Below are 27,778 nucleotides of genomic sequence, written 5' to 3'. Positions count from 1 at the left end.
ACTGGACCAAAATGATCCGAAGGCATTATTTCACGACGCCTTTTCACACGCATGGAATTACAACCTAGCCTGGGTGTTTCCACCTCCTTACCTGGTGCCGAAAGTGCTAGCCCATCTCAACCAAGCAACGGGCACGTATCTGATAGTAGTACCACGATGGGATCGCGTTTATTGGAGAGCGGACATCAGGTCACGCGCTCTACTCACTCTGCGGGCCCTGGAAAGGTTCCTGATCGACGTCACGATGGGATTGCCTGCACCGAAAGTACAGGACATGGTCCTAGAAGTGTGGAAGTGTGGGGGTGATCAGCGATCTTAACTGACTGGTATTCTGATCAATTAAAATTGCTCGAACAATCTTGGCGTACGTCTACCAGGAAAACTTACGACATAGCGTGGAAGAAGTGGGTCGTCTGGGCTACCAGTCATATGGTAAACTGTAAGAAACCACCAGGTTCAGACGTAGCAAAATATTTGTCAGACCTTCATTTGATATATAAACTTTCGTACAGAATTATATTGCGTTACAAGTCCGTAGTGTCAACATAATGTAATACTGAGGATACTGGCCTATTAAGTTCACACATTCTTGTTAAACATGTCCTTAAATCAATTGCTTTACAGAAATCTATTGGCCAAAAACCACCTATTTAGAATATTGAAATTCTTCTCGATCATCTGAATAAATGTAAAGTTAATTTAGAAAGCACTTTCTGCTATGTTACTGCTTCTTTGCTCCGGCAGACGAATTCATGATTTGATGTTGTTGAAAATTTATTGTCAACATTTTGTGCAATCTGCCGATGCTATTGTTTTTTGGCCGACATTTGGGTCTAAGACGGACTGCGCTGATTATAGGCAGTCGGGATGGGAATTGTTGCAGAAACCTGCAACACTGCTGTCAAAACTTGAATCCTGTGTTTTGGGTGAAGCATACTATTTCCTTATTAAAATGTAGGCGTGAGTTAGCCAACATGTGCTTCCTGAACGATCATTTCGGGATGGATTAAAAGCTTGTTTAAGGAAGTAGGCATTACTGCATCCCCAGGCAGCATTCGCTCTGCTGTGGCATCAAAACATTGGGTGGACAATTTCCCTGTAGAAGACATTCTAGTGCGTGGCAATTGGCGCTCAGAAAATACTTTCTGTCGATATTATAGGCATGAAGTGATGCCTATATCCTCTACTGTCGATTCAGTATCACACTTAAGTAGAAAACTAATCTAATCTTAATAAAACAGTGATGATAAAAATTTGTCTATTATAATATATAGAATGTTCTTGAAGTAAATGTTTAATTGCAGAATCTAAGATATTAATACACTTCTGTCCTGTCAAATTTATCATCACGTTATAAGGTCACATTGGCGTCTTCTTTTCCACCACCACCAGGCGATAACAAACAGGTCTCAATTAATAAGCTTCGAATAACGGTCAAGTCAAATTAATAGACGCGTTTTACCTACCAATAAAACGCATATTAATTTACTTACCTTATTCGAAGCTTATGAGTAAACTCTGCCTGGTGGCATTAAAATAATTTCGAGCCAATGACGAGCCATTCTGGGATTTCGTTTAAGTAAAACTCATCCCCACTGCCAGGTGGTGGTCCACTAACGGTGGGGGAAAAAAGAGTGAAATATAGCCATAAGTTAGAAAGAGATAGCAATACAATGGCGGGAAACGATGTGCCTCTCTCAATTAATAAGCTTCGAATAAGGTAAGTAAATTAATATGCGTTTTATTGGTAGGTAAAACGCGTCTAATAACAAAATCATGAAATTTTGCACTTAGCATTCCACCAGGCGTTTCAAATAAACGGATTACGCAAATTACACATTACGCATACTTTGCGGACATAAATAGTGGCAAGGCGCGTATTGTTTACTTCTTCTTCTTATTCGTGTAAAGGGATCAAACTTTTTAAATTAAATTCTTGTCTGCCAATGCTTTGCCACTTCTATCCCTCTGGGTGTAGCCCTCAGGAGATCTTCCTCAGTGCACATCGTTGAGCACAGGGAACATTCGATCATGTGTTTTGTTGTTTGGAGGACTCCACACTCGCAGAAAATATCACCTTGTCGGCCAATACCCCATCTCAGAAGATTATCTTTTGACCGACCAACTCCCGTTCGAAGTCGGTTATAAGGGCTTTCCATACTGCCCAGTTTTCCTTTCCCCCTGGAGGCAGGAGTTCCGCAGCTGGTATGCGTAACGACGTGTCGTTGAGTTGTGAGTTCCATGATTTTAGGCGAGCCTCCTGGGGAGTTTGGTGCTGCAGAGCTGAATTTGTAACGAAGCTCTTCCGGGACTTAAGCCTTGCAGTAACTGGTTTGTGGTTGTGCAGGGGGTGACGCAGGTCGCGCAGTTGTTTTCCGCGCTCGACAGCCCCGGCTACGTCTCTGCGTATGTCCGGCGGTGCAATTCCACTCAGTTGGTATAGGTGGTCACGTTTAGTGGGTTTTAGACAACCAGTTACCAGGCGGCAGGACTCGTTGAGGGCTATGTCAACCTGGGCAGCGTGTGAAGAATTGTTTACTTACAGTTTACTTAATGTTCATGTGAAACTATCATCTGACACAATATCAATCGGGAGGCGATGACTGATTTTTTTTTAAAGTTTTCATGTTATCATCTGACGATTTTTCCACCGCAATACAACCGGCTGACTATTTTTTTAAATTATTAATATCATCTGACAAAGTATCAGGCGGGAGGCGATGGCTGACAATATATGCTCCTGGGGCCTTATTCGAGATGCACAACTGTCAGTTTTCGCGTCCACATCAAATTAACACTTGATTCTATCGCATGTTGATTGTATCAAGTTTAGATTCTATCAACTGTGGATAATATCATTTGGAACAACTAAAACTCATTAATTGAAAAAAACTCCATAAAATCAACTTTATTTATTACTACTAGGTATACGGTTTATGTCTTTGAACTGAACTTGGGGTGGTTTGGTTTGATTGTCACCTAAGTAACTGTGGATTGCTAATAATGTTAAATTTTGACAAATGTTGATTTTATCGCTAGACTATGGTATACATACTTTTTTGTCATTGGCTTAGGCACCATCTTGGTATGTTTGACGTACGAAAGGGTATTGTACGGCATAGAGTAAAGCGCCTTTCTTTCAGAACATAAGTTTACAGGAATCAGCGACATCTTGTATACGATAGGATAAGTAATGGGCTATTAACAATGCGGCGGTGAGTAGCGAAACTATTCATGTCAACTTCAATCAATTAAAAGTGACTACACTGTTGATGGTTAATAAATTATTAATTAAATTTTAACGGCAATCAAGCATTAATTGACATGCGATCTTTTTGTTGAACCCACACCGTCGAATAATTCTCGCTCTACATATTGTCTTATAAATGCTCAAAAATTGAAGCAATTTACCCCTCACCCAGTCTCAATTTGCAAACGAATGCAAATTGCAATTGCAAATTCACGAACCAAAAGTTGTAAGTATTCCTTAACACATCTTGTAAATGTGAGCCATATGATTTAGAGATTAGGTATGTTTTTTTTTTAACTTACGAAACGGTTAATGAATTACAATTACGTTAAAATACTTTTATATAAATATAATGTATTATATAATAAACATAGCAGACAAAAACGGTAGCCCTCATTTATTAAAAGTTGGTAATGAAGTGTTGATGAGTGACGATGTTGCGTTAGGCAGTTTGCTTGGTTAGTTTTGATCAAATTCTTTAAGCATATCCGATTGTGCTATGTATTTGGTGACAGTGCAATGTTATAACACCATCAATCAGCTGGTTTGATGATGGATTCCGAAGGATGCTCACTGTAGGTAATAACGCAACTTTAAACATTGTGTTTGGTTGGGCAGCTCCTTACATAGGTAGTCTTGAACTCTTGATGAGTAGGTAAGTAGGAAGATGACTCTCGAACATCAATATGTCTTGACCATTTGTGGTTTTGATACCACATTCTAAAAATTTTAATCACTTTACACATCTTTGATTGGGGGGTTATCCTAGGGGCAGGGGTGATTTTGTTTTCTCATTGGAGGTTCCTTATGAAAAGTTTAAATAATTGCTAAATAAGTTAAAATAATAACCTTCATACATACAGAATGTTTGAAATTCTAAAGATGTTTGTGCATTTTCTATCGTTCCAAAAATATATTTACAAGACGATATTGTCAGTGTCCTAGGGCCACTTGCGGCGTTCAGTTCAGGGTTAGCCACTAACTCGGGGTTAACCGGTTGGACCAAGGGTTACCAGTAAAATTTAACCCTGTGTTAACAGTTAATTCAGAGTTTGTAGCTAACCGTCACTTCTATAACGTTGGCATTGGCTTCTAAAGATTGTTTTGTATGTACATGAACTCGACGTGCCTAACTTAAATTTTGGGGACAAAATAGACCCCAGGATCAAGTCTCCTCAGTTTCCCCTAATGATTACAAATCCAACTTTGATAATTCAAGTAGCTCATAGCCCAAATGAGCATTACTTAGTATCTCCCAAGTTTGCGCTGTTTTAAGTTAGGTTTTATATCTATAGGCAGGCGGCTTAAATTAAATGTTTTCCAAATAATAAAACTACACTGAATTGTAGACTTCCTTTAGATCACGGAAACCTTTGAAGTTATTTTAGAGGTTGGTTGTGTGCGCGCATTCCGTAGTCGCGCCACAAGCTTCGCCGGCGCGGCGCGGCGCGGGGTCGTGTCGCGTAGCCGCGGCACGAAGGCTCCAGCCTAAGCGAGCCCCGGCCGGTACCCGCGCCACTATCTTGCTTGCCGCATTCCACCAAGCCGAAGTTGCGGCGCGCCCCGCGCGTGCCTTCGCCGACCCACGCGCCTGCCTCGCTCAACTAACCCAACCAACTCAGTCGTCCCAGCGCGCTCTAGTCGCCTGCGCGCGTTGACGTTCGTTTTTTTTTTTTTTTTAGGAGATCGCGCGATTGTAGAAGTGAAGTGAAGTGCCAGTGGATGCGGTTGACTTCGGAGTATAGTGCGATTGCGTTCAGCAACTTTGGATTTGTCTATTCATGGTGAGTTCAATCCTTTGGTTTACGTCGAGTACGAGGATGGTGGATGCGCGCGCTTTCACGATGCGGCCACTTTCATTTCATACGCATAGCTCGAATTCCGCGCACCCGCGCCGACCGCGCCGCGGCCGCTGACCCCGCGCCCGCGCGCCCTTCCTCTGGAGCAAGCGGCAAGCACCATCGCAGCCACGCTCACCATCTAATCAACCAGCCTTGCGTTACTTCAACTGCTCTAGCATTCTACTGTTTGATACAGATAGATAATTGGCAAACAGCACAAAGTAGCAACATCCTACAGACTTTGCCGACTACCAATACTACCCTATCTAATAATTATCCTAATCAATTATAGTAATCCCTCGTTTTTCAGAAAGGTATGATTCTGTACGTTCTCGAATAGGTTTTAAGTATGCCTATAACGTGCCTACGTATTAGTAGGTAGGTAGTAAAAGCAGTTCATTAATGAATATAGCAATTAACTACGATTGGTGGTAGGTACACAACACACTAATATGAAGATACTTTGTGTTTGTGACTGAAGGATTCGAATCCAATTTAGATTGGCTTCCTTTACTTTTTATAGAGGTCTCTATGATGGCCAATTGTCACAAAATATCAAGAAAGAATCAAGTTGTATAGGCGCTCGCCACTGGTAAACTAGAATGTTTGGGATACATACAGCGCCTATAAGTGTCATAATATACAGGGTGTGCACTGTATAAGCCATATGGGTCGGTATCAATCAGTATGAGTTTTGAAAATAAATCTTTATATTGAAAAAGGGAACATGGTAATTTTTTCGCATTAAGTATAGGATCCATAAAGAACAATGGTGACGATTACTGAGTTATGAAAACCACTTTACGCCGCGTCTCAAATGGGTCTAGTCAAGTTTAAAACAACACAAGCTTCAAAATTCAGTCAAAACCAGTGACCCATCATTGATGTACGTAATAATCAATGTGACCCATCGATTTCCATAAAGCCCCAATCAGGAGGTAGGTATTTGAAAACACCTCTTTAGAAAATTATTACTCGTTCTGTGTTCAGTTAACAGATCTAACATGAGTAGTGCCTACATACAATGATGTAGAATGGTGCGTTTTATTCAATTCATTCAATATATAAAACATTTATTTATGATATAAAATATGGAGTTTAAAAATCGCACCGAATAGCCTTATTTTACGGTCCCCAAATTACTAATTCCACCCAGACAGTCGCGGGCAAAAGCTAGTACTATATAATAGTATATAGTACCGATTTTCATGAATGACGTATGATACAATATATTATATTGTATCATACGTCTTTCATGAAAATCGGCCTAGTTTCTTAACTAGGCGCTACGGGGTGGATTTAATCACTAAAAATTTCACCTTACAATTTTTTTAATGTGTAATTTTTACACGATTCAAGCTATCTAAAGTAATAGGTGGCATATTTATGGTATTTATCCAATAATTTATGGCTTAAATTTGAAGTTATCGCTTTCGGAAAATAAGAACGTAAGATGGTGACGGCAACCATGCGATGGCAATGACTCTTATATGTACGATGATGATACTGCATGTATGGTGATGACGATTTGTGAACTAATTTATGTATACATATATTAAAAACATTAAAAGGAAAGGAAACTTACTAAGTTGGCCGACTCCTGCTTAACCTAATGATGGGTCCCTTTCAATTGTCACCTGCATAGGGATCTCCCTCCAAGTCGAGCAAGAAAGCGGTGGTACCATCCTTTTCTCGAAGCAGTACAGACCATTTTCGACCCCCATAAATTCGTTGTGGATAAAACTAGAAGCCTAAATTTTCAATAACCAAGCAGGCATTGTATAAACACAGTATATTTCAAATTTCATTCAATTTGAACCAGTAGTTTAAGAATTAACACTAGTCAAAGTTTCTTAATTTTGTCACTCACCGACTGACCGATCATCAAAACTCTAAGACACTTCTAGCAGACATAGAAGCTTCAAATTTAGAATACAATTAGTGTTTGGTGTATAGATTAAGAAAAAACTCAAATATTTTGCAATTTCGGAGCAGTTGTCTAGATACACCAACTACATAAATAACCTTGTAATCCCATATAAATGTATAGGATTACAAAGACATTACATTTGCAGTGAATGAATCAGTGTATCTGTATAATATGTATAATATAATGGAATTCAAGAAGTGGAAGGTACCGGAAAAGAAAAAAAGTAGAACTATCTACAAAAATAAATGAGATGCCATCAAAAACATAACTTATAAAAAAAAACAAGTCTCACAACTCAGTACTTCTACCGTAAAAGTAGTGAGATCCATGTAATTTATTGTACAATAAGTATGAACAAGCCAAGGTAGAAAATAAAATTCATAAAATCTGTCTTTGAGTCACGACTGTTAAAGGTAAACACATTGTACTATCTATATCTATCTACTTTAAAAATACACCCACATTAAAAATGACTAAGATATTCGGATGTGACCGAATAGTTCAGGTGTTTACTCAAAAGCATTACGTCAGAAGGCTAGCTAAACCCGTCGGAGAATTGAACGTCACAGCTTGGAATGGTGTGAAATCGACTAGCTAAATGATGCTAATGTAAATCTTCAGCAAACACAGCATCGGGGATAACAAAGTCGAAAGAGTTTAAAATTCAGACAATATAATATATAATTGGACCTAACTGCACGCGGTATTGCATTATCCCCGACGATATAGGTACTTTTTTTTTGTTTGTCATATTTTATTATAAAAAATTATCCACTTCATCACAAAACAATAGTTACCTATTTGTAATTGGTAACGGAAAAATGTTGTTTACCTCTTGTGCTTATATCGTTGAGAGTATTGAAACCTGAGAAAGAGAAAGGTTCAAAAAATGGAATCATGAACGTTGCAATAGTACATTACGATACAAGTGCGAAAAATAGGAAATTCGAAACGAGTGGCGATAAATTAAAACACGACCGAAGGGAGTGTTTTAAATCGACACGAGTTATGTATTAATGTCTTATGTATTAATCATTAGAAGATTATCCTAAGACACACATTACATTTCTCAACACAACCCTGTGAGGGTATTGCAATACATTTAAGAGCTAAGTAATAACATTTAATATTAAAAAAAAATAAGTTCGTCATTCGAATACAATTTATATTAATTTAAAAGATGTTAAAAATATAATTTAGATATTTCTTAGATAATGGTTAGGTTAGCTATAATTTCCATTGATTGATAGTTATTTATATAGAAAACAATGTTATTTAGAGAGGTGACAATTTGACAATATCTATGACCATTTTTATTGACTCAAGTTGGCTCATCATTCTGTAGATATTACGTCATTAGTAGGTAATTGCAAAGAAAAATCACATTGTAAACCCATCGACACCCACCAAAGTACCATCGAATTCCACTTTAATTACTTACTATTGTCATTCCTTCGTTCCATATAGATATATAAACTGAAAAGTAATGTTACTTGCTGGTTGTAGATGGGGTTTTCAGAAAAAAAAATTACCCATTTTGCCTTAATTTTCCATACGCAATTCATTTGTACGGTCCATACAACAACATGTGTGGTTAACTGCGTTACAAAACTGACAATTAAAAGTGGGACACTTTTTTAGGGTTCCGTAGCCAAATGGCAAAAAACGGAACCCTTATAGATTCGTCATGTCCGTCTGTCTGTCCGATTCTGTCACAGCCACTTTTTTCCGAAACTATAAAAGCTATACTGTTCAAACTTGGTAAGTAGATGTATTCTATGAACCGCATTATGATGTTCACACAAAAATAGAAAAAAAACAATAAATTTTGGGGGTTCCCCATACTTAGAACTGAAACTCAAAAAATCTTTTTTCATCAAACTCATACGTGTGGGGTATCTATGGATAGGTCTTTAAAAATGATATTGAGGTTTCTAATATCATTTTTTTCTAAACTGAAAAGTTTGCGCGAGAGACACTTCCAAAGTGGTAAAAAGTGTGTCCCCCCCCCCGTAACTTCTAAAATAACAGAATGAAAAATCTAAAAAAAATATATAATATACATTGCCATGCAAACTTTCACCGAAAATTGGTTCGAACGAGATCTAGTAAGTAGTTTTTTTTTAATACGTCATAAAAATTTAAAAAAAAAATTTTTTTCATCAAACCCATACGTGTGGGGTATCTATGGATAGGTCTTCAAAAATTATATTTAGGTTTCTAATATCATTTTTTTCTAAACTGAATAGTTTGCGCGAGAGACACTTCCAAAGTGAAAAAATGTGTGTCCCCCCCCCCTGTAACTTCTAAAATAACAGAATGAAAAATCTAAAAAAAATATATGATATACATTACCATGCAAACTTCCACCGAAAATTGGTTTGAACGAGATCTAGTGAATAGTTTTTTTATATACGTCAATAAATTAAAAAAAAATTTTTTTCATCAAACCCATACGTGTGGGGTATCTATATTCAAAAATGATATTTAGGTTCCTAACATCATTTTTTTCTAAACTGAATAGTTTGCGCGAGAGACAGTTCCAAAGTGGTAAAATGTTGAACAAGATCTAGCAAGTAGATTTTTTTTTAATACGTCTTAAATGGTACGGAACCCTTCATGCGCGAGTCCGACTCGCACTTGGCCGCTTTTTTTATTGTTTAAATCGATAGTGCTCGTGATTCTGAGTAGCAATAACCCAAAGTTTGTTAGGTTTTCAAAAAAAGTACAGGGTACACTTTTTTCTGAAAATGCCCAGATATTCACTCGCAATAGGTCAATGGCGACACAGATACAGTCACATCCATTACCTTATGATGTCGAAGTATGTATTTTATACAAATTTATTTGTTCATCACATTGGTTATTGATAAAGTGAATGATTCATAATTTATACGCTCTTCAAGCTACAACTGCGACCGCATTCCATCGATAGCACAGAGTTGAAGTTTACGACATAGCTATCTACGACAACGCGACGTTACGTTTGTGGTTTACAAAATTGACTGGTTTTGCCAACGATCATACGGTTTTAATATGAAGTGTTTGGAGATGAAACGATACGTGCTTGTGGTTTTAGGTTTAAGTATAAAATTTGTGAATTTTTCAAGGCAAGCATTATTTTATATCACTGCGTAATGTATAATTATGCTGAACATGCATAAATGAAACAGGCAAAATAGTTTGAGGCGAAGCCTCCTAGAATATGTAACATAAAAACAAGTATGTGATTTTGTAGATTGTTTTATTTTAATATAGGTGGCTTTACTTTAGAACTGAATAGGTATCATTAAAATTTAATTAAATAAATTAAAATTATTTATTTTCGTAAAATATACAGGTGTTTATAAAGTAGGGGATAGTGCTACGAGTACCCGGTAAGCAAAATTTGCTTGTATTGGGCAACACCGCTTTTCCTTAATTTACAGATTGTCACACGAAAATAAACTTTTTTTTAAAGTACTAGTTTAAGTAAGTCTAATAATATAAGATATGTATACAATTAAAATCACATATAACAATTGTTTATAGAACTAGGTGAGTATCGGGGTTTTCAGACATGCAGTAGAAAATAGTAAATAAAGGAATAATGGAGCCAGTAATTGTGTGTGTGTGTGTGTGTGTGTGAGAGAGAGAGAGAGAGAGTATGTTTGTGTATGTATATATATGTATTTAGTAAGTTGATGTGTGAATTTCTAGTAAGATATAGTATATTTTAATTTTGTAAGTCTTCTGTTTCCTCGTAGCTTTCCGACTTTAACCATTTTATGATTGTTGATTTGCAATCGTAGTGAAGTTTTGGGTAAATGTTTTAGGCATCTATTGACTTTGTTATAAATGTAACTAGACTTCAAATTATATTGTGAGCGCGCAAACTTGGTTTTAGTTTTAGTTATACTTACTAGCAACGTTTTTAGGGTTCCGTAGCCAAATGGCAAAAAACGGAACCCTTATAGATTCGTCATGTCCGTCTGTCTGTCCGATTATGTCACAGCCACTTTTTTATTGTCCTTCTGGAGCCATAGTCGGCACTGTAAGAAAGGGTTTTATGTTTTTTTAAAGTGATTTGTAGAATATATATTTTCCTTATTGATAATAGGTCGCTTAGTTGGTATAATGATTCTGTCAGAAAACGGTTTTTTTTTAATACATTGTTTTTAAGAGTGCACGCTGAGCTCTTTCTTTTTAGTCGAGTTTTAGCCGCTCCACCCCAGACAGATATGCAGTACACCAAGACAGACTGTACCAGGGATGTGTAAATTTCTGACAGTATATTCCGTTGTTTCGACGGAGTTGTTAGTGCTCTACCTGGTACAATATACCTTAACGCCCTGAAAATCCAGTGCAGCATACGGACCCTACAGATTAGCTGGTCAATGTGAGCGTACCAATTATGCTGGTCTAAGGTGACTCCTAGGTATTTAATTTTTTATTACTTTATCAATGATTGGGCAGTTACAATTATTGGGACTCGTTCTGTCACAAGTATGGATTTTGAGATCTACATCAAAGTTGGGTTGGGTGGATTTCATGATGCTGAAACACATGTATTTTATTTTATCTGTGTTAAGCGTTAACAGAGTTAGTTTTAACCATCTAGAAATCTGAGCTAGACCTTGTTCAGCACATGTTTTTGCTTCCATCCAGGTTTTACCAGAGAAGACTATGGCTGTATCGTCTGCATATGAGAGAACTTTAGCATTCGTTATTGTCATGTCACAAAGATCGTTTATGTAAGCCAAAAATACTCGTAGTGTTGGTCCTAAGACACTACCCTGCGGAACTCCGTGCGATACATACTCATCATTGCTAACATGCACACCCAGCTTAACTCGTTGCTTCCTGTCCGAAAGGTAACTTTTAAATAAGGACAGAGCAGTTCCCCTAACCCCCAACTTTTCAAGTTTTTGAATAAGGATAGGAATAGAGACGGTGTCAAAAGCCTTCTTTAGGTCTAGGAAGACTGCCAAGCATTTATTCTTATCATCAACGTTATCTACAACTACCGAAGTGAGAGCTGTTATAGTATCTTCCATCGATTTCCTAATAATCATCTTCTTCTTCCTCGCGTTGTCCCGGCATTTTGCCACGGCTTATGGGAGCCTGGGGTCCGCTTGACAACTCCAATAATCCTGATTGATTCCTGTGTGATTTCCTAATAATCATAAATACCTAAATTAACTAATGCCATCAAAAACATGACTTGTAAAAAAAAACAAGTCTCGCAACTCAGTTCTTCTACCGTAAAGAGTTGTGAGATCCTTGTAATACCACGTCGGTTAATTTATTCAGTTCCTACTTAAGGGACCTTTTGTCTTAAGTTATTACGTAATTAGCTAACCTAATAACATCTTACAGTGACCATATCAATATTAAAAATCTTTTATTTTTTAAAATAAATAGATTGACTAGGCAATCGCACTTAACAAACACAATTCAACTCTTTCATGGAAATACATATCTAAACTCAAAATTAATTAAAAACTAAACTTAAACACTAAACCTAAATGTATCAGAACTTAAATATAAATATAAACTTAACAAACTTATTTCATAAGTATTACTCGTGAGATAGTTGAGATACAATTGTGTTTTCATGCGATGGCCAAGTCATTCTATATATTTAAAACATAAAAGATTTTTCATATTGATATGGTCACTATAAGATGTTAGGTAAGTTAATTATGTAATAATAATAACTTCAGACAGAAGGTCCCTTAAGTAGAGACTGAATAAATTAACCAACTTGGTATTACATGGATCTCACCACTTTTTATGGTAGAAGAACTGAGTTGCGAGATTTAGAAGTTATATTTTTGATGGCATCATTTTTTTTTGTAGATAGTCCTACCTTTTTTTTGCTTTCCGGTGCCTTCTACTTCTTGAACTGTATATAAGTTATATAAATATTTGATTATATTACACACATACAGGTACACTTATTCATTCACTGCAAATGTAACTTTGTATTCCTATACATTCATATGGGAGTTGGTGTATCTAAAAAAACGTCCAAGTGCGAGTCGGACTCGCCTATGAAGTGTTCCGTACCATTTATGACGTATTAAAAAAACTACTTACTAGATCTCATTCAAACTAATTTTCGGTGGAAGTTTGCATATATATTTTTTAGTTTTATCATTCTCTTATTTTAGAAGTTACAGGGGGGGGGGGGGGACACATTTTACCACTTTGGAAGTGTCTCTCGCGCAAACTATTCAGTTTAGAAAAAAAAAAATATTAGAAACCTCAATATCATTTTTGAAGACCTAGATACCCCTACACGATTTGATAAAAATAAAAATTGAGTTTCGGTTCTAAGTGTGGGGAAACCCCAAATTTTTTTTTTCTACTTTTGTTTGAAAATCTTAATGCGGTTCCTGTGAACAGCATTAATATTTTCACACAAAGATACAATACATCTACTTACCAAGTTTCAACAAGTTCTTATAGTTTCGGAAAAAAGTGACATACGGACGGACATACAGACAGACAGACATGACGAATCCATAAGGGTTCCGTTTTTTGCCATTTGGCTACAGAACCATAAAAACTGGACCGAAATTGCAAAATATTTGAGTTTTTACTTGATTTATACACAAAACGTAAACGTACCTATTCTAAAGAAGTTTTGTTTGATGATCGGTCAGTCAGTGAGTGACAAAATTAAGTAACTGAGTAGCTATGCTAATTCTTAGGGCCAGTTGCACCAAACCACCTGCTAACGTAAGCACAGTTCGCTAAATTTTAAAGCTTACGTGGGGGTCTTAACGATTGCTAAATAAAATGCGTTGCACCAACTATAAAATAACAGAACGTCGTCGCTAATCGTGTGGCCATACTATGAACGCGTTCCTACCAAAAATTTTATGGTAGAATTATTTTTTGATATAGCAACCCAGTCATAAATGTCAAAGTTGACAAATTTTTAAACAGCGAGAAAACTTTTGTAGGCGCGAACTAGTTTCTTTTCAGGTTTTAAATCTAAATACTACACAAGTTATGCCATGCCAATCTTCTATATATTTATGATTATATTAAAAACAATGTATCTTCATGGCACTTTAAAGTGAAACTGCTGACTATTATATGACTTCACTGTAGTGCAGTATTAACTTGGACGGTTTTTGACGTATAAAAATGTTCTTCATTCCATTCATTCGTTCGTTCATTTGTTCTAGCCTACTCGGTTGTGACCCTGCCTACAAAGCAAGAGATCCTGGGTTCGAATCCTGGCCCTTACCAGGCCATGCTCTTGCATTTATTTGTGTGTTCATCACGTATATTTCTCTCTATGTATCTAAGTATGTATAAATCTATATGTTGACGGCCGATCGTAAGATCAAGCAGATCGAAAAGTTCCTTTATAATGTTTTGACGGTAGCTAGTCACGTTCACGTTAAACCAATATCTATACACCGTGTTTTTATTGAATTCCGTTAACTTCGGGGTATTGGTAAGTACGTTTCAGGAAACTACATGGCATAGTTGATTGCCAAAAAAAAAAATTTCTCATTATAAAAGTAATTAAATGTTGCATATAGCGTTGCTGTTACACGGGCATTACATTTAACTCAAGCAAACAATTGAAAACTGTGACATATCAATGTCATTTCGAACATCGATCATCCAAGATACTACTTACGTTTAGTAGCATTTGCTCATACATTTGTATGAACTCGTACTAAACACTAATCAATATGTAAACAGGCCCTGGGGCAAGTGTACACGCTCGTAAGGGCCTTATAAGATAAAAAATAACTATTGATTATCTCCGAAGTGGAGTGAATTAGAATACCTATGTCTTTGAGAAAGTTACTTAATTTAAACTCAGGAATGCACCCTTGAAATTAACGGAAATAAAACACGGTGTATATTATACCTATAAACCAATACCTATGTAGGGTAAGTTCGTTAGGTTGCTTAAGATGCCCGAAAAAAGCACACTGTCCACGTCCAGAAATGGCTCCGTCGACTCAGGGAACGAGACAAAGATTTTCACTTTTCACGATATGCCTAGGATTTTCACGATCTGCCTTGATCTTACAATCGCCCGCCGATATAAGTATATAAGTACGTATATCGTCGCTCAGGACCCATAGTACAAGCTTTGCTAGTTCGATACGTGTGAGGTTGTCCCCAAAATATCTATTTATTTTATTTCTTTATTTCAATGAAAATACGAGTGTGGTGTTGTAGACTGTATAGTTAAATTAATATTTTGAATTTCATTCAATTAAACAAGACTAGGTAGGTACCTAAGAACGACACACAAAACCGCTAAACCTCCGAAACAATAACAACCTCGCGCTACCCACATCCAACCTAACATTATATCATTCAGGACCTCACATGATGTGCACTAAAATATATAACAAAATTTCACAAGCAATAAAATCAATAGCAAAACCTAAATCATTTAAAACCGCCTTAAATAATTATTTATTAGATAAAAGTTATTATTCTTTGAAGGAGTTTTTTGAAGATACCTTTCCGACAAAATAGAATGCTAGTTTTTTTTTTTTTTTTTAGGTTTATTTTTACCTACATAGCTGTGCAATGTAATTAATAAGATTAGTTTTAAGTATAAGTACTTATAGTATAAGAATAAATTGCTGTGCCCTTACAGGGTCTGTATTCAATGTAATATATGACTTATATGAGCAATAAAGATGTTATGAGTATGAGTAAAAAAACCTCTAATTAAGTATATAACTGTGTAGTCTGTAGTGTAATATTCCAATTAATTTAAAATTACGTACCATAATAAAGCACCAAAAATTAAAAAGTATATCATCGTAGATTGATTAATAGTCATAATTTAAAAAAGTAGGGTTTAGAAAGATAAAATAAGTTACATACTTTTAAGTTAAGTTAGCTACAGTTAATAATGAATAATAAATAATTATTTGACTCTGAAACATTCCCATGATCATTTGATACTTTGTAGCTCATTATTGTAAAAAAAATCTGCAATATTTTTTCTTATCAAAATAATGGTTGACATATTCTCCTTTTAACCGACTTCAAGATTTCAACAGGAGGAGGTTATCAATTCGGTGTGTATGTTTTTTTTTTAATGTGTGACTTCATAACTCCGTCATTTCAGAACCGATTTTGAAAATTATGTTTTTGTTTGAATCTATATGCCCTACGACCACGTAGCAATATTCATACTGACCAGACAATGTGATAAATAATGAAGTTAAGATAATAATTTATCACTTGGCCCGATATAGCTTGCCATTATTCATAATGCCCGGGCATTATATATAATGCCCACATTAATCACTTGGTCCATGACATATATACAGATTGGTCCCGTTTTTGTCAAAACTCAGTTCTGATGATGGGATCCATGAGGAAGCGAGGGAACTCTTCAAATGTGAAGATTCATCTACAAATCAAGCATTTACATTTAAAAAGTGACATTTCATTTGATGAAGTGGAACTGCTGATGATGATTGAAATGGAACTCTTTAACGACGTTTGGCGATTTGTCCTCTTCGCTGTGTTTGTGCAAATTAGATTTTTAAGACAAATCTTTGTCAAGTTTGAGTTGTGACGATGGGGTCCATGAGGCATCGAGGGCACTCCTCAAACGTTAAAGGCATATACATAGTGATCTTCGTATTTTCATCATCAAATCAAGCATTTACATTTGTAGAAGTGACATTTGATGAAGCGGAACTGCTGATGATGAACAGATGATTGTCAAGCTTGAGTTTTGGTGATGGATTCCATGAGGAATTGAGGGTACTTCTCAACTCTTTTAAGCAAACTTATAGCCATTTTAATATTATTTCATGCATGATGTGAAATAATTTATTTTAAATATAGTCGAATACCCTATTGCGGGTATTTTACCAGTCTTTTCAATTTCATTGTATGAAATCCAAATTCAACAATAATCTTTCTTTCGCCGGTCTCCCTCATTGGAGTCGGTTTTTTTTTTCTTAAATATTATATAGTTTCAGATTTCCCATACAGAACCAATTTCTAAATAACCGGCCAAGAGCATGTCGGGCCACGCTCAGTGTAGGGTTCCGTAGTTACTCTTCCGTCACAATAAGCTAAACTGGAGCTTAAAGTATAGTAAATTGTTAACCAAGGGATGAAACGGTACCTTTCAATATAAACAAATAGGCAAATTTGCATAATCAGTACCTAATTAAAGTAAGTCTTTTTACTATGAAGGGAAAACTTTTTGCGATAACTCAAAAACAGCTAAACTGATCATGTCCGCTATAGTTTTCCTTTAATGTCTTTCTTAAGTTATACTTCCACGATTTTTTTCATATTTTTTGGACCTATGCTTCAAAAGTTAGAGGGGGGGGGACACTTTTTTTTTTTCTTTCGGAGCGATTATCTCCGAATATATTCACTTTATCAAAAAATGTTTCTTGAAAACCCCTATTAGTTTTGAAAGACCTTTCCAACGATACCCCACACTTTAGGGTTGAAGCGAAAAAAAAATTCACCCCCACTTTACGTGTAGGGGAGGTACCCTAAAAAAAATTAAATTTTTAGATTTTATTGTACGACTTTGTCGGCCTTATTGATTTATATATGCATGCCAAATTTCAGCTTTCTAGCACTAACGACCACGGAGCAAAGCCTCAGACAGACAGACAGACAGACGGACATGGCGAAACTATAAGGGTTCCGTTTTATGCCATTTTGCTACGGAACCCTAAAAAGGAGTAAGTTATCAATTCGACTTCGTCATTTTTGAACCGATTTGGAAAATTAATTTTTGTTTAATTTCCAGTTTGCATTTACAGATACATATTATAGTATTTTTTTAATTTTCATCGATAAACTAAAAACCAAGCACTGCAATGCAGATGCATTCAAACAGTGCCATTATTCCAGACCCAGAACTTGAAACTTACCCGAAGAGCGATAAACTTTTTAGTGACATGACTATAAACTGAAATATATGGAAGGTAGAGGTAAGGAACGCAATCTCCATAGGCAGAACTGATACAAAAGTGTCCAGTTGTCAGCTATAAATAATAGTTCCAAATCTCTCCAGAGTAGCGCTAGAGTAGCTAAGAACCTATAGGCGTTATTGACGGAGTGAAGTGCGCTGTCTATGATTTGTTTTTTTTTTTCAAGTATTCTAGGTATTGTAGCGCTATATATTTAAGGTTTTTTCACGGACACTTTTTGGTATATGGAGATTCCATTCCTTGCCTCCACCTTCCATACTAAAATAGATGACATACACTAAGAAAAAGTGACCAAGTCCACCGATGGCATTGACATTGGTTGTCGTGGCAGTGACATGACTGTTTGCTAGAACGTAGTGATTATATGCTCTTTGACTGTTTGGTCAGACAGGAATAAGTGCTAAAGATCGCTGCGTCAAACTAAAAATGGAAATAGAATCACTTAAAAAGGTAAACCTAAGGATAAAATATCATATTATCTCTTTTACTTACATGAACTAGCATCTGATATCTTTGAAGTCGGTGCCAAACCAAATATATAGGTATTTACAATACCGGTCCATAATACACTCAAACAATTAATGGGCAACTTTCTTACTTATCGCACCGTTTCAGGGTCGTGATTCGGTTCGACAGAGTGTTGACGCTATTAATTTGGCTTGGCACTGACTTCAAACAAATCAGTTAGTTGCTGGCGTAATACATAAAAGAGGAAGTATTTTATTTTATCCTTTTTGAAGTCAGTTTATTATTTTATTTTTTAGTGTGGTTAAAATTTTGTTTATTTAAGTTATAACTATAGTCAATCGTAGTCCTCCTAGTAATCTTTTAGAAGAAAATAAAAAGAGAGTAGGCCTCGTACGTCGGAGATTTCAGCATAAAGTCTGGCCAAAAACATGTCGGGCCGTGCTCAATACCTATAGGGTTACCCGTCTGACATAATTTAACTGATCATCTTCGGTATAGTTTTCATTGAATGTCTATATGAAGCTCTATTTTTACGATTTTTTCGTAGCTTTTAGACCCATAGTTCAACAGTTAGACTTTTTTTAGAGGAACTATTTCCGAAATTATACACTTTAAAAAAAGGCTTGGTATTCATTTTCAAAGACCTATCTATCCATAGACACCACACACTATAGGATTGAAGCGAAAAATATCATAAAGTGGGGCTTTATGTGTATGGGGTATTACCCAATAATCTTTATTATTTATTTTATTCACCACTTTGTCGGATTGATTGATTTGTATATTCATGCCAAATTGGAGCTTTCTATAACTAAAGATCACAGAGCAAAGCTTCGGACAGACAGACAACCGACGACATAGCGATATTTATACTATAAGTGTTCTTTAGTTAACTACGGAACCCTAAAAAGGTCATTGTTTACTTACTGCAAAAACGAAGAGCCAAGCCAGAATTGTATTTATGCTCATCTCATTCTATAGGTACTTGACAAATTGAGATTTTAAGTCAAACGGAGTTATTTATTTTTTAATTTCTTGAGTTGTTTTTCCATGTCAGTTGGTAAAATTGCGTGATGGTTTGGAATAACAATTATTGAAAATAAACTAAGTAGATTTGTAACGTTTTTCTTCTTTTTTTTTCTCGGTGGTAACTTTTATGTTTTTTTGGAACCCTCACAACGGTCGAATATCTGCTTGTAGAATATTTTCCGTTTCTCACACTTCATTGTAAGCACGAACAGAAAACAATACTTTTCACCTTTGCATAATCGATAAATCTTAATAGATATCCTTTAGGTGAGTGGCGGTGGCGCATTACTTGCGCTATTGCCTACATACCCGAAATAGTGTCAGTAATATGTAAGTATTGTCAATTCGTTAATGTCAAAAATGGTGGCAAGATGTCGAAAAGTGGAGGCAGCGATGGCCACAGCCAGGCATGCGAGGACGCAAGATGCGGCTGGCGCTGGGGGAGGGGCGCTCGGCATCTGAAGGTCGTCCGCATTCCTCGCGTCGCCGACCGCTGCTACCGCGCTTACGTAGCGCCCCGCCCGCGCCCCGCGCGTCCCCGGACCGGTCTGCCCCCGCTGCGCCCGCGCGCCTGACCGCGCCATCACAAACTATCGCGCATTTACTCAAACAAAAAAACGTGTTAGGTCCCCTATCAAGGGGCACCGGAAAGATGACATTTTATCTCTTTATCGTTGGGACATCACAAATTTGTCCAAATTAAGCATGTAGACAGGTAACTTGAAAACCCCATGGATACCTAGTCTACCGTTCATATTAAACACCACTAGTACTCGTAATACAGACCACCTATTACTTTACGTCTACAAATTAATACTCGTACCCTAGAATCAGAAAAAACAACACATACAAATTTATGCTTAAGCCCAAAATAAATTTGAAAAATAATAACGTCGATTTTTTTGTATGATATATTTATAGTAATATGTTTTGTGTAATATGTACGAGAACAATAGTACTACTATTGTTCAGCGTTAATAAAAAAGCTTGATTATACCACTATTGTATACTATTAGCTTATGTGACTGCTACATAATAAGAGACATTAAAATACACGAGTGTTGGTTTAAGAAACGAACGAAGTGAGTTTCTTAAAAAGATCACACACAAGTTAGTCTTTAGTTTTGTTTTTTTTAGGTATTTTTTTGTGTCTATAGTTATCTTATTAAAAGATAACTGTACGTCAAATGGCGGTAAATGAAAACTTTTTTCACGCATGTCACTTATTCGTAGTTTTTTTTTTAATTCACAGACAAACTAGAATCGGGGGCCTATTTCCGTATCATTCGATACAAACTAACATGCGAGATATGTCAAAATTGTAGCAATTGATATTTCATTTCGAACAAAAAGGCATCTCGACTGATATTAGAATAGAGGTCAAATCGAATTGCTTTTTTTCCGAGATGTTCCAAATTTGAATGTATAACCACATCGATTTTGATGTAGTTATGAAGCAATTACAACATCATCATCACAGATAAGAAATTTGTTGTGACAAAACAGTTTATCGTAATGTTGGCTATTATTTACGGATTTTGGAGGCATCATAGAGGGTTTATGATATGTGTGTAGATAAAATACTTTTTCGACAATAAAGCCTAAATAATGAAAGAAAATTAGGTAGGTATCTCAGTAGTAGAAAAGACATTAACGCGTGCATAATATAGGAATATTAATATTACTTATGAAATAGTCGCACGTTGGTGTCTTTTCCACTGGACCACGGCGCCACTTTGCTTTTGAATATTATAGTGGAGTTGGGAGTCCATACATGAAAAGAACGCAATTACAGTTTGGTGAGTAGAAAAAAATTCTTATGACCTTTATTTATACGTTGCTACACCAAACTACAGCAAAATATAGACGCATATTTATGCCGAGGCAACAATGTGGGCCTTACAGGCAGCAGGTAGCAAAAGAAGATCGCATCCAAAAAAACTAAAGGAATGCACAGATGGCGAGATCCGGACATTCCTGCCGCGCCGCGGGAAGGCACAACTTAAACGGATGTGCATTAGGTAATGCCGACAAATTGTGAAAAACCATTTCGGCTCTCAAACCATGTTTAAACTTAAACGCATTAGCTTATTAGGTGATTATGTGCGCACACATCTCAACTATTTATATTATTACATTATTACGTATTACGTACGATACAATTATCATATTTTCCTTTACTCGTCAATTAATTGCTTAGCTGACCTGTGATATCCAGTGTGATATCCAGTCACCTGCAATTATATGTTATACAACAAAGACCACAAAAATATTTATAAAGCATAAGAACGTGTCACATATATTTTTGCGGCCTTCGAAGAGTAACATGTCATTGCAGGTGACTGTACCTTTATTTATAGTTCATGCTTTCTAGTTTTTAAATCTACGTCTTGGTTGATTAGAATATAAGGCATCAATTAGATACCTATCAGATATTGTCGAGTTGGTGAACTTTCTCCACTCGACCACCTCAAGCCGAAAAATTTCACCTGATATTAGCTCTACTAGGTATGTTCTTATACATATACGTGTTGGGTTTCCTGTTCCTTCCATTCAAACTGATTATTGTTCAGTGTGTGTTCAGTTTATAGTGTTAATTAATAACTTGTAGGTTGTTCTATGGTATTAGACTAAATGGCATGCTTAAGAGGAATGGGGACGACCACTTCTCCATACAAACGTAGTCCCCATTTTCCTCTCTAGATATTTACATTATGGAAATATTTTTTACATAATTTTATGTATATTAACAATAGTAGGTATACTCGTACAACAAATTGAGTCAAAATATTTTCAATAATGTTAATATCCAGAGAGGAAAATGAGGACTACGTTTGTATGAAAAGGCGATTTCGCGCGGGTCCTCCACTTTCGTCTTAATAAAGCCATTATGTTTTTTTTTTGGGTTTTTTCGTAAGGTATCTAACCAAAACACGCCAAGCCGTTTTAATTTTTTTTATCAATTGGTGTTGCTCAGAAGTAAGTCAGTCAGATAAATTTTACATGCAAAATCATTAGAAACGGCATTACTTACTCGTAATAACTTTCCCGACCCACTTAAAAAAAGCAACAGGTTTTCCTCTTTTCCTAAACTATTAAAAATGTATTATGTACATGTGCGTTATGTGCACAAAACTCTTCAAATTATAAGAAAACTTGCTGATAGGCGGACAATGGAGCAGAGGCTTAGTTGTAAGGTCCTGATCGTCACCTTTTAAGGTTTTTTTTTTCCAAAAATGTTTGCCCCTATTACGCAAGAAGTCTGGGCAGGGGAGATAAATAAATTTAACCATTTATAGGCTTTATTAGAGCAAGCATTTATCCCATTCCGTCAACTGGGAAACTTGGGAAAGTACCTATACCACACCTTACAGAAAAGAGCAGCCAAATAACACTAGACCCTACTCATAGTGTGAGGTACTCGAGGGTGCGGAGTGTTAGGGTCGGCAACGCGCATGTACCTCCTGTGGAGTTGCAGGCGTCCATAGGCTACGGAGACTGCGTACGATCAGGCGGGCCGTATGCTTGTTTGCCACCGACGTAGTATGAAAAAAAATGTTCGTGGCAAGTTGATGAAATAATGAAGCTCTTACAGGCAAATTCGAGTTTTAGTTATTAGATCTGTTTCCAATATGAGACTGATCTGTCAGTGTTAAAAGTGACATTTCTTCAACCGAAAACATCACTTTTGCGCCTGACAGTTGAGTATCATGTTGGAAACCATAGAGGTACAATAAGTATAGAGATGAAATGGTAGAGCCGGGAGATGACTGAACGAGATGCTCTTATGGAACTTTCAGTAGGAATAGCAGAGAAAGCGCTATTATTATCCTTGGCACAGCAATTTTTTTTTATTCCCCACCGTAAATTTTAGTATGGTTTATGGTGGACAACAACCCAACCAAATTGCGTAGTTTGTTATTGCCATGATGTCAAAAATGTTATAACGTGTTTTTAACTTTGTCGCATTTATGTTCTGCCCGAGACAGAATCAAATAAGAACACCGGGACAGACTGTCCCTCACGAGCGCACATCTATTTGACCCTACCATGTTGTTGTTGGAAACAGATGTAATAACTAAAACTCGAAATAGCCTGGTAGTGAAGGAACAGAAATCGTAAATATGTATGTGCATTATTGTTTCAGGGCGGGTAACAGTTGTTTCGAGATGCGACATGCGCGCTCTATGTTCGGTTCGCGGGCCGCTCGGCGGCGAGACGCGCGCGCTCGGCGCGGGCGCGCGGCTGCTGTCGCTACGCGTGCCCGGCCGGGCCCAGCCGCTGCACTTCGTCGTCGAAGCCAAGGCGAGGGTCAAGGAGCTCAAAGCCTTGGCCAGCACACATGCTCAGCTACAAGGCATGACCGACACCGACTACTTTGGATTAGCAATCTTACAAAGTAAGTTATATTAAAACATAGTTTCAAGACTTCGAAAATAACAATGACAATTAAAGGACGGCCGTTGTGCTTCAGAAAGCGGGGAATAAAGGCTAGTCCAGACGGGAACAAATTTCGCCCAATCTGATTAAATTACCTGATCAAATCAGGTGGTGTTGAGGTGTGGAGTTGTGGACGCGAAAATAAAATTGGCTCGCCGATCTCACTTGATTCACTTTTAAGATTTGACCTCATCAAATAGAGATGCGGATGCAAGTAGTCAGATCAAGATAAGTTGGCAGCGATGTTGACAGCCCAACAGTGCAAGTGTTATTTTAAAAGTCACACTACTATGAAATCATGACGTTTACTTAACACTTGCACTTGCACCGGCTGGTCTATCAAAAGCGCTGCAGCACGGCTAGCACATGACGGGCGCGACAGTCGACAGGCGAGAAAATGCCGCGACATAGAGCTTTCTCGCGAATCGGTAGCATAAGACGCGCGCGACAACCCGCTGTCTCGCGGACGAATGTCAAAGCGACATAATTTTGTCGTTTGACAGTTCCACGCGGGATACTCTCGAAACTCGTAGCACAAGTGCACTATGGGAGAGAAAATATCCCGCGTTTCAACGTCAAAAGGAGAGAAACTGTCTTCGAGGCTAGAGGGTCGCGAGAAGCATATTTTGTCGAAGTTTTGTTGACTTTGGTCCTAAAAGAAAGTTAATTTTCTATATTTTGTATTTATTTCATACTACAGCAATTTTCTGTGTAATTTTAATATGAATCCTGAGTTTTATGATTTGTCCGTTAGCTAGGTAGGTAAGGTGTAGGTACGTGGTATTGCTTTATAACATACCTATTAAGATACCTATATCTATATCATGCCGGTAATAACAAAATGATTTTCACGTTTACTTGTTTGTTCTCTTAAGTTAAATGAAAACCCGACAGAAAAATTAAAAGCCTAAGATTGTGCCACTACATCAACAAAGCAAACAGTTTGATGGCGAATTGACTGGAGGGTGATTAATAGAAATTACTTTGTGGAAATCCGTATTAATTGATACAAAAATCCACGAAATAATTAAGTGCTAGTCAATCAGTGCTAACCCGTTACACTTACACGCGTGTTTTTACAGTCAATGCATGCAACCTACCACCTAAAAAATATATACGCAAATAGTTAAATAAACCACCACCTAAGTACAAAAACTCGTCACGTGCTTCAATTGATTGTGGGATATAAACCGCGGTCTTGGGGTTTAATTATAGGTATATCCGGGTACTAATGATTTATAATATGTGTACAAAAACGCACCACCTAGAGAGGATGGGAGAGGATCGTGCTGTGAGAAGAGTGTATGTGGTGCACCCGGGTGGAAAACGTCCGTCTGGGCGTCCCAGATACCGCTGGAGTGACGAAGTCCTAAAAGACCTGTTCGCCATCGGAATACCAACTGGCGTGAAGTGGCGCAGGATAGGGCAGAGTGGCGCTCTCTTGCGTCAGAGGCCAAGATCTTGTTTGGGTCACTGAGCGAGTGAAGTAGTAGTAGTAGTAGTACAAAAACGCAATGTATTTTAAAACTTTGGAGAAAGCCTTCAGATTGGGTAAGGTAACCTACAACTACTGTACTTAGGTACCTATTACTTACCCTAAGTAGGTGTCTAAGTACACTTTTGTTACTATTTGCATTATTTTATTATACGCAGATAATAAAATAATGCAAAATAATGAATCTGGCAGCCCAACTCAACCTCCACCTTGCAAAAGGCCACGGCCGTAATACGAGTATTCTGTAGTTACCACCCTAATGTACGATTCCCACCGACTGGCTGGAGTCAGGCCGCACCGGAGCGCATTTTTAATGTGCCTATATATTATAGGATAGCGCAGAAGCGATAGAATCCGTCCGGAGGCGTCTCCGCGTCCGCGAGCAGCCGACCTGCTTGCGGCCACATAAATGTGAAATGCGATCCGACTCCGCCCGTTCGGTGGGAGTCGTAGTAGTCGTACTTAAATCTAAATATCTAAAAGAGGTCAGAGTAAATAAAATAACTTAATGTTTTTGTGTATTTGCAATATGAGAAAACTAACGCTGCATCCGTAGATCGCTAAAATACAAAACACGCAAAAATAACTCATTGTTTTAAACATTCGAGTGTCGTTGTATGGAGTAGGTTCCCAACTTGAGCCCTTCTATGTCCTCCGTGGCAGGATGGCTGCGCCCAGCAGCAGCATGCTTAGGTATAGGCGCCGTGTTTGATGACAGACTTGTGCATGTCATCAATCTATCTTCAAAGCCAGCGGTGCAGCAACTAGCCAGCCACAAGGAAGATATGTTGGGGATTATCATGAGATCTTCAGTCTTCTTTGTAAAGATGGTAGCTCATTTGCCAACACTTTCGGGTAATCTCAATTATCTTTAAAAAATACCAATCATTCGTAAGGAGTGGTATTTAATTATTAGGTAGGTAATTATCTTTAGATATAATAATGTACTCCAACTTGTAACGACAAAGCGAATCAAATTATGATTGACACATTGACATTTCCGACTTCAAAATAATATTTGCTATTTCTTTAATCTTAATACTGCGAGAAGGAGACAAAGTTATCGTGACTAGGGACGTTCCGTTTCTAAAGCTGACTATTCATTATTTTTCCGATTATGTTAGTACCGATTCAGTGTTGCCACGAAAGAAAAGTTTGTTCCAAGTATAAATGGCCACACTGGCTAAGTCGCGCGCGGGATGGCTCTCTCGCGTGGAATTCTTTTCTCGATCTGCCAAGTTATGCTACCAAAATCGAGAAACTGACAGGTCGAGATAGAAATTTGTGACACGCGACTGTTGTTTCTCGCGGCGCGAGTTATCCCGCGTGTAATCATGTGCTAGCCGTGCATAGTAGGGCTTCCAAATACCGGACCTCTCGTAATACCAGTTTTGATACCGAAACACTCTTCATCGATCGATTGATAATAGTTCTAAACCACGTAAGTCTTAATACTTTTAAAAGACAATGGGCAATTAAATAATTAGGGTTGAAATCCGGATATCCGGATAACCATTTTATCCTGATATCCGTCCATGTTAATATCCTGATCATTATTAAGTTATTATCCAAATAAAACGGATAATTCGAATACCATTTATGACAAAAACTCATTATATTTTTTAAGAAAACTATTTGAAAAACGTTGAAAATTGTAATGAACACGCTATAATAGAAACTGGTTGCGACACTCAATATAATTGGCGAGATTAAAGCAACACGTCTTCACTGGCTCGGTCACCTGAAGAGGGTAGGAAAAGATCGAGCAGTGAGAAGAGCATATGTGGGGCACCCGGATGGAGAACGTCCTCCCGGGCGTCCGAGGTACCGCTGGGCTGGAGTGACGAATCCCTTAAAGACGGGTGGTAGAGTAGCGCAGAACAGGGCTGTTTTTTAGGGTTCCGTAGTCAACTAGGAACCCTTATAGTTTCGCCATGTCCGTCTGTCTGTCTGTCTGTCCGAGGCTTTGCTCCGTGGTCGTTAGTGCTAGAAAGCTGAAATTCGGCATGGATATATAAATCAATAAAGCCGACAAAGTCGTACAATAAAATCTAATTTTTTTTTTGAGGGTACCTCCCCTACACGTACAGTGGGGGTGAATTTTTTTTGCTTCAACCCTATAGTGTGGGGTATCGTTGGAAAGGTCTTTCAAAACTAATAGGGGTCTTCAACAAACATTTTTTGATAAAGTGAATATATTGGGAGATAATCGCTCCGAAAGAAAAAAAAATGTGTGTGTCTGACTTTTGAACCATAGGTCCAAAAAATATGAAAAAAATCGTGGAAGTAGAGCTTAAGAAAGATATTAAATGAAAACTATAGCGGACATGATCAGTTTAGCTGTTTCCCCTTCATAGTAAAAAGACTTAC

At 37.3% G+C, this 27,778-nt stretch overlaps 1 protein-coding gene across 2 annotated transcripts in view; it reads left to right on the top strand.

Moving 5' to 3' along the window:
* The first annotated feature begins 4,568 nt into the window (after nucleotides 1-4,568).
* LOC133534664 (protein expanded) overlaps nucleotides 4,569-27,778 on the top strand; it is a 30,046-nt gene continuing 6,836 nt past the window's right edge. The window contains exons 1-2 of one of the 2 annotated variants that reach the window (XM_061873875.1): nucleotides 4,569-5,034; nucleotides 23,621-23,872. In XM_061873875.1, coding sequence (XP_061729859.1) covers nucleotides 23,650-23,872 — 223 coding nt within the window. In that variant the 5' untranslated portion in view covers nucleotides 4,569-5,034; nucleotides 23,621-23,649. Of the gene's footprint in view, nucleotides 5,035-17,643; nucleotides 18,427-23,620; nucleotides 23,873-27,778 lie in introns of those variants that run through there. The other variant, XM_061873876.1, reaches the window with a different exon arrangement.

The sequence above is a fragment of the Cydia pomonella genome, chromosome 2 (assembly GCF_033807575.1).
Source record: "Cydia pomonella isolate Wapato2018A chromosome 2, ilCydPomo1, whole genome shotgun sequence".
Classification (NCBI taxonomy): Eukaryota; Metazoa; Arthropoda; class Insecta; order Lepidoptera; family Tortricidae; genus Cydia; species Cydia pomonella.
Note: the sequence above shows the minus strand (reverse complement) of the source record. Positions and strands in the feature narration are given on the sequence as shown.